We start from the raw sequence: 8,957 nt of genomic DNA, 5'->3' as shown, positions 1-8,957 counted from the left end.
ATGCTATTCAATTATAAATGTACTACATTGTCTTTGTCCATTCATGTAGAGATGGGTGCCTAGACTGATTTTATACTCAGTCTTGTGAATAGTGCCACAAAAACAGGGCACAGGGGTACTTCTATGTTATGCTTACCTCATTTCCTTCAAATATATACCCAGAGAGGAAGAACTGAATCATTTAATAGTTCTATTTTTAATTTTGTGAGACCCATTATGTTGTTCTCCATAGAGGCATTTCTAATTGGCATTCTGACCTAAAATTTATTAGAGTTCTTATTTCACATATTCACCAGCATATCTGTGGAGAAGGGCTCTTTGATTTTGTTTATTTTGTTAACAACAAACATTCTAACTGGGGTGAAATGACATCTCATTGAAGATTTGATACAAAACCATTTCTTAATATGCCTTAACTAAAGAGTTTCTCTCTGTAAAAGAGAGGAAATTAGATTATTGTCATTCTCAGGTGGCTTTCCATTTCCTCTGAAGGTGAAAATGGTACAATATTTCAGAAAAATTCCAGATTCACACTTGGATATTTATTTATTAATTCTCAATTTATGTTTGTTTTTCTTTGTACTTTCACCTATAGGTTTGACGAGGAGCAAAACAGAATGAGAAACCACACAGAAGTAACAAAGTTTATCCTCCTGGGCCTGTCAGATGATCCAAGGCTCCAGGTGGTAATATTCATCTTCCTCTTCCTCACCTACATGCTCAGCATCACTGGGAACATGACCATCATCACCCTCACCCTGCTGGATTCCCATCTCCAGACTCCCATGTATTTCTTCCTCAGGAATTTCTCCCTATTAGAAGTTTCATTCACAACCGTCAGTATACCCAAGTTCCTAGGTACCCTTATTTCAGGAGATAAAACCATTTCCTTTAACAACTGTATAGCTCAGTTATTTTTTCTCATTCTCTTGGGAGTCACTGAATTTTACCTTCTGGCTGCCATGTCCTATGATCGTTACATTGCCATCTGCAAGCCTCTGCATTACACCACCATTATGAATCCAAAGGTCTGCACAATGCTTGTCTTTGCTTGCTGGCTGGTCTCCTTCTTAATTGTCTTCCCTGCACTCATGCTGCTGCTACAGCTTGATTACTGTGGGCCCAACATCATTGACCATTTTACCTGTGATTATATGCCCCTGCTCCAACTTTCTTGTTCAGACACAAAATTCTTAGAGATAATGGTGTTTTCCTATGCTCTTTTTACTCTCATGTTCACTTTGGCATTGATATTTCTGTCCTACATATATATCATTAGAACAATTTTGAAAATTCCTTCTACTAGTCAAAGGACAAAGGCCTTTTCCACGTGTTCTTCCCACATGATCGTCATCTCCATCTCTTATGGCAGCTGTATTTTTATGTACATTAAACCCTCAGCAAGAGACAGAGTGTCTTTGAGCAAGGGCGTGGCTGTACTGAACACCTCAGTGGCTCCTATGCTCAACCCCTTTATTTACAGCCTGAGGAATCAGCAGGTCAAGCAAGCCTTCATGAACATGGCCAGAAAGATTGTATTTTTCACAAGTACACGAAAAGATGGGGTGTCTTGAGGTAAAAGCACATTGATGGGTAATTAAAATACAAAAGAATGAAATTTCAGTAGAACTTCAAATCAATATTGCCCACCCTTGTGATTCTTATTCATTCACTCTTTTTTTTTTCCTAAGAGTTTATGGGCATAATTATTTTATATATTCCTCACCCTAATTAAATTACTTTTCTATGTCTTTCTGATATGACACTCTTCTACAATTGTTTATCATGATTTCTTAAATATTAATTATTTTACCAAGAAATGTATTTCTTGTTTCACTCAGGAAAAGACATCATCCTCAGATATGGGATAAACACTTATAAATATTTGTGTATTTAATTTAGTATACACTGAAAATATAATTCTGTGATTTTTACTTATTTTTTACAGAAATATCCTTTACCATTTTACAATTTCTCTACGATATATTTTAAATGTTATATAATTAATAAAAATTCCTTTTTCATTTAAAAACTGGAATGATACTGGGACTGGTATCTAGTTATACCACTTCTTGACATTTATTCAAGGAATTGAATTCAGCATGCTATAGCTATACATGTATGATCATCCTTATTGTAGGGCAATTCACAATAGCCAAGTTATGGAACCAGCCTCCATGTCCAACAACAGATAGATGTGTAAAGATCGTATGGTATAAACACACAGTGGCATTTTATTCAACCATAATAAAAATGAATTCATGCCATTTGCCAGAAATCTGATAGAACTAGAGTGCATCATGTTAAGCAAAATAGGTCAGACCAAAAAAGTCAAGGATCTTGTTTCCTCTCATATGTGGAATTTAGGAAGAAAAAAGAAAAGAAAGCAATCTCATGAAAATAAAAGTTTGTACGACAGAAGAAAGGAATGAGAGGATGAAAGTGGGAGGAGTAAGAGGAGGTTCTAGGGAATTAAACTGACAAAATTATCTATGTATAATGTATAAATATGTCACAAGAAATCTTGTCATATGTGTAATTATTACACACTGATAATGAAAGAGAAAAGATCAAGGTCTGGGAATAGCTCCATGATACAGAAGTTACCTTTGTTGAGGTTTGGTTAATTTTCTATAAGTAGTTTCACCTTCTAACAAAGTAAAAATTATACTATGTTTTTAAATCATTTTTTATCTCTATCCAATCTAACCTTTCTATTATGTTTATATAGAGAAGCCGTAAGAAACTAAAGACAGAATACTAAAAGCAATGGAAATGGAAGTACCAACATAACACTTCTGATTTAGAACAGGTATGGCCCTAAAACCATAGAGTGGATTTTTTTCTTCCCTGGTAGCCATTAAACAAATTTATATCCAGTTGTTCATATTACCAAGAAGCTTAAAAGTACCCAGATACCAGATTTTACACTAACTCATAGACAGGAGTTAATAATATATTGGGTAGTCAAGGGTTTAAAAAGAGAAATTAAAGTGTTGATGCTTGAATGAATCTACAATGGAACTGGGTTGTTTAGATGTTGGGATTCCATATGACTTTTCAGCAAAATACCCTTCTGAAGAGAAGATACATAAAAAGTAAGAGAATAAGATGACTTATTTTGCAAATGATATTATTACCCTGAATCTTTCATCTAAATAATTAATAATAGATTCATGAATAATCTGGCTATGGGACCAAGGATTAAATTTAAACATGAGTTACCCAGAGGTCAAATTACCAATAGTGAAGACCATAGCTAATACAGCTCATGTACTAGAGGGTGAAACCAGAAAACTAGTAGCAAATTCTTACTTGTATTCATTCCCACACTACCTTCATGAAGGGGGTTGCCAATCGCACTCAGTGGAATGGTATTTATTCAAAATATATGTATGTTTTTGTTTCTCACTGGGCTTTTGCCAGCAATACCATCTTCAGATTGATGTTTTCTTTAATTGCTGTCAAAAAGAAGCTAAGTGAAATTGATTCAGAGAAAGAAACTCATTTTACACTACAAGAAATGAGGTAGGGTTGTGATGACTAATCTTCTTTATTTAGGAGAAATATGGCTATTATTCAACAATTGGAGCTTTTAGGACATACATAGGATCTCCAAGATTCTGTTTGATCAGAATACATTGAATGATAAATCAGAATGGGATGAACATGGCACATAGGATGAGCATCTCTGCAAGGAAGAACATGATTACTCAAGAAGGAGTTCTAGGTCAGCACACAACCTCCAAGCAAATTAACTGACTGAAGAAAAATCATTGCATATATTATATTTTGTACATGATTTATGTACTATATGAAATCAAATGAATAAAAATATGTACATCCAGAATATGTAAAGAACTATGAAAACACAACAGAAAGAAAAAAATTTCACCTGGATAAATATCTGAATACACAACTTTATGCAAATGTATGCAAATGTCAACTAAACATAGTAAAAGATGTTCAATATCATTGGTCTCCAGGAAAATTAAAATTAAGTGCCAATGGATTTCTCTATCTAATAGAATGACTAACATTTAAAAACCACAACTTCAAAATGAAATGTTGACAAGTAGGTGGAGCAAGAGACATTCACACATGGGGATAGAGAAAAATTGGCATGATTTTGATGATTCTTGTGATGTTAAAACCACATGAAGCAACAACAAACCTCAGCAATCACACTCCTAGTTATTTTAACCAAGTAAAATGAAAATTTACATTTGCGCAAACACATCTCTGTTAATACACATACTACCTTTAGTCATAATTGCCATAAACTGGAGACCACCCTAATAAACCTGTGTGTTTCTTAGCTCTTTTTTATCATAGTAAACTTATGTCTTGAACAATCTTATGTTTTGCAATAAACAATGAAAATTACCAATCCAAATTTCCATGTAGTTTGAATATTTATGTGAAACATGGAAGCTTGGGTTAAATATCAACTAAATAAAACTCTCAAAATAATAATGTGAATGGAGTCTTTTCAGAACAAACCAGTAAGTAGCAAGATAACATGGAGGAATAGTATTTGCATTGTACTTGGAGACATCACTGTGAGATTTCAAAATAATGTATAGTTCTCCCTCCTTTCAGTAGGAGTAAAATACTAGAAACTAAGGTTGAATTCAACATGTAATTAATATACCGAAATAATTACTGAATGAATAAGTGGTAGAGGCAAATCTTCCATTTTTTCTGATGTAGAATAATGACGATCCCTTAAGGCCATTCCAAACCATTACAATGGATTCATAATTTTCCCCTAAAATAGATATAACTCACCCATCCACAGTTTTGTCTATTGATATTGAAAGAGTGTCAATCTCTATTTCCCTGTTCTTTGGGTTTTTTTCCTTGTGAAGTCATAGATAATAATAAAAATGTACAACTTTCTAAGCCTTCCTCAACTTTGAATTCAGACTACCATCATTCATGTATTTCATTTGAAATTTAATATTAATTTGTACTACTTCTTAGCACTTGGTATCCTGAAAACACCAGTCTCCATGGTGCCTTTTGTTTATCCATGCAGTTAATCCCTGAGCTCATTATAAATAAAGAAGATAAAATTAGGGCTGACCTGAATCACATTGCTTCTACATATCAACTTGTCCATCAGACTGGGAAAGACACCACAATTAGGCTTCCCTTCAATGTCAAGTATCAGGATAATACCTCTTTAAGTGGCATAGGTAGGATAACCTTGGACCTTCCATCCTTAGTATATTTGGGTCGATGTATGCAAATGGATTAATGTGTGACTTGCTTGTAAACACTGTAAAGGGGTTTGTGAAATTATTCTTTAATCAATGTTTTGGGTATTTGGTTACAAATATAAGATGACAGAGAAAAAGCATATTGAAAATCTCAAAAATCCTGTGTACTCATATTTAAACAAATTAAGTCTTTAGAAATATCATTGACAAAACCAGTAATATTGGTCATAAAACTATGTTTTTCAGGAGTATAATTTTTAAATAATATGTACTAGTATTTATGCAACCAATTCCAGCTATATACACTGTATATAATTAAAATTAAACCACACAAATTCTATGAAATATATGTGAAAGACAATTTCAAAATGCTATAAATCAATAGCATCATGCAATACTTTTGTTCATTTTAGTATAAATATTTAGTGACTGATAGGACTATGTGATATGTCTGTGTGTGATTGTCTAGATATCAGGTTACAATCATTTATACTACAGTCAATACCAGGAAACTTAGGAATAATATTTGTACAAGATCCAAAATAATTTACTCGATAGTTTTTAAGATTCAGAAGATAAACTTTATATTTTAGTATTTCTCAATGTGAATTTTATACACCAGTGATTAGCACCCATCATAGAAAATCAGAATAGAAAATCTGCCCACCATATGTGAATAAAGAGAACAGATCATGAAAAGCTGGAATATGTGCCTCCAAGAAATTTTATAGGTAAAAACTGGGGTAAAATTGATTCACCTATTGAAGCAGTTCACTAATCCTGAAGAAATGTTATTCTGTTCTATAGCACTGATAACTATGGAAAACAGAAAACAAAAGAGAAATACAAACTTAGGCAATCTGTCTGAATACTTAAGAATTTTGAAAATGATCCTATATGAAAGTATATCTAAAGTATTTAAATAACTTTAAACATGAACAAATTTTGTGAAACACCAAGAGTTCTATGTGATGCAAAACAAGAAATAGGAAAAAAATAAAATAATTTTTGTTTCCTTATACCTTACCTTGAACGTTGAATTATCCCAGTCATCATCCAAAAGAGAAGTAATGTGGGAAAGTGCTTTTTGGTTTTGACGATAAAACAAATAGTAGCACCTCCAGTTTACAAAAATAAAATAGGAAAATTTAAATTTAAGTATTGCTTTATATAACAGAGAATAGGCTCATGATAAGTAGGTAGCAAATAAAAATTTTAGCAGAGTATGATTGCAATCTTACAAAAGGCCATTATAACAGATTGGTAATTGTCTTGCAGTACAAACTTTGAACTTGGACTAGTAGTATCCTCCCATCCATTAGACAACTCCATAAATGATTATTATGGACAAATGACTTTAGATGATTGAGTTACTTTCATAGATTGTAAAGGTTTGAATGGAGGAAGAGAATGAAATGCTTTAAAGTAAAAAATATTTTTAAATGAAGAGGAAAGCAATGTCAAAAAAAAATCTTTCCAGAGTATGTGCCATACTATACTGGAAGTAAGCTCTCCAGTGTAATTTGGAAAAATTTTAATCTCAAAAGTTTTATTCTTTCTTCTTGTTCTCAAAGAATATATTGAAATATTCAGAAGACAAAGATTTATACATTTGTGAGAATATAATGAAGGAAATAAAGGAATAATTAATATTCGTGATAACAGTTTTTAAAACATTTTTGTCAATGTACTACAAAATTATTTTCTCTAAAAATGAAAGGCATCAATTGTTTTAAAATTGTGTGTGTGTGTTTACATTTTCTTTTCCTTGTATATGTTAAGGCATACAATCAAAAAAAAATATATATATATATACCAAAATGATTACTATAGTCAAGCAAATTACCCTATCCTTCACCTTTCAGTATCTTTTTTTTTTGGTCACAAGAGCACCTAAAATCTGCTCTCAAAACAAATTTTAAGGATGCAATATAATATTAACGATAGTGCTCATGCCATATATTAGTTCCAGTCTTATTGATTCTATATATCCACAAATTCTCCCTTTGAAGATATTACAATATATATTATAAATATAGCATAATATATAATATTGTTTACATGTGTGTATATATATAAATACACACACAATTGAATATTATTATGCTTCATAAAGGAGATACTGCCTCACTGCCATTTGTGACATAATAGATAATCCTGAAGTACGTTACGCTAAGTGAAATAAGCCAGACACAGAAAAAAATTTTTTTCTACTTCTTTCTTTATTAGTGTAATGGATTTCTTATTTCTTCACCTATTTTACAGTTAACCTAGAGGACACTTTGATAAAGAGAAAAAATAATGAGAAATTCCAGTGCAGTAACAGATTTTATTCTTCTGGGACTGACAAACGACCCACAGTGGCAGGTTGTACTTTTCGTATTTCTTCTTGTTACCTACATGCTAAGTGTGACTGGAAACCTGATCATTATCATCCTCACCCTTTCAGATCCTCATCTGCAAACTCCCATGTATTTCTTCCTTCAGAACTTCTCCTTCCTAGAAATATCATTCACTTCTGTCTGCATCCCCAGATTCCTTGTCACTATCGTGACAAGAGACAGAACCATTTCTTACAATGGTTGTGTGGCTCAGTTATTTTTTTTCATCTTCTTGGGAGTGACAGAATTTTACCTCCTGGCTGCTATGTCTTATGATCGCTACGTGGCCATCTGCAAGCCTCTTCATTACATGACCATCATGAGCAGCAGAGTCTGTGTCCTTCTTGTCTTTAGCTCATGGCTTGCAGGATTCCTGATCATCTTTCCACCCATCCTCCTTCTGCTGCAGTTGGATTTTTGTGCCTCCAATATAATTGATCATTTTATCTGTGACTCTTCTCCAATTCTGCAGCTTTCTTGCACAAACACTCACTTTCTAGAACTCATGGCGTTCTTTTTAGCTGTGGTAACACTCATGGTCACCTTAACATTAGTTATTCTCTCCTACACAAATATCATCCGGACAATTCTGAAATTTCCTTCTACAACTCAAAGGAAAAAAGCCTTTTCCACCTGTTCCTCCCACATGATAGTTGTATCCCTCTCTTATGGCAGCTGTATCTTCATGTACATTAAGCCTTCTGCAAAGGAGAGGGTGACATTAAGCAAAGGAGTAGCTGTGCTCAACACTTCAGTGGCTCCTCTCCTGAACCCCTTCATATATACGCTAAGGAATCAGCAAGTAAAGCAGGCCTTCAAGAGCATGGTTCAGAGGATGATCTTTTCTGCAGATTAATGAATGTGATTCTATGTAAATGAACCTCTCAAGGCAAAATTGAATGAAAAATTACCTATCTCTGTATAAATTCTTTCTAAACACTTCATTTTACTCCTTTTGTTAGACATATTTGTATGTCACCAACACCTGTTGTTCAGTTAGCCTACAAAACAGGGTCTTAACTATTTCAAGTGAATCTATAGAGTATATGATCTTGCACCTCTGTAATTAAATTTTAGGTAAATCCATAATCCCTACTGTTTCTCATATCAAAGCAAGGTAGATTGTGAATTTACTCGTAAAGTAGATCGCTATCAAATAAGAAGTTTATTAATAGCCACAATTAAATACAAAATTTATTTTATATTAAATGCATAAAATATTTATCTTAATCGCTCTAAAGTTCCTTATTTGATGTGATCAAAAATAGACATTATTAAACTAAATTATTTTGTAAATGACTCCATGAATTTATCAGTAAAATGTAGTAAAAGCTTGTGGAGACATTCAATA

The 8,957-nt window shown here is 32.9% G+C and overlaps 1 protein-coding gene across 1 annotated transcript; it reads left to right on the top strand.

The window, feature by feature from the left end:
* Window positions 1-617: 617 nt before the first annotated feature.
* LOC306661093 (olfactory receptor 6C75) lies at window positions 618-8,462 on the top strand (the record flags this gene model as incomplete). The annotated part of the gene is made up of 2 exons (XM_079139903.1): window positions 618-765; window positions 7,675-8,462. 2 exons carry the CDS (start codon window positions 618-620, stop codon window positions 8,460-8,462), a joined length of 936 nt encoding a protein of 311 aa, XP_078996029.1.
* Window positions 8,463-8,957: the final 495 nt, after the last annotated feature.

The sequence above is a fragment of the Sciurus vulgaris genome (genome assembly GCF_902686455.1).
Source record: "Sciurus vulgaris genome assembly, chromosome: 5".
Classification (NCBI taxonomy): domain Eukaryota; kingdom Metazoa; phylum Chordata; class Mammalia; order Rodentia; family Sciuridae; genus Sciurus; species Sciurus vulgaris.
Note: the sequence above shows the minus strand (reverse complement) of the source record. Positions and strands in the feature narration are given on the sequence as shown.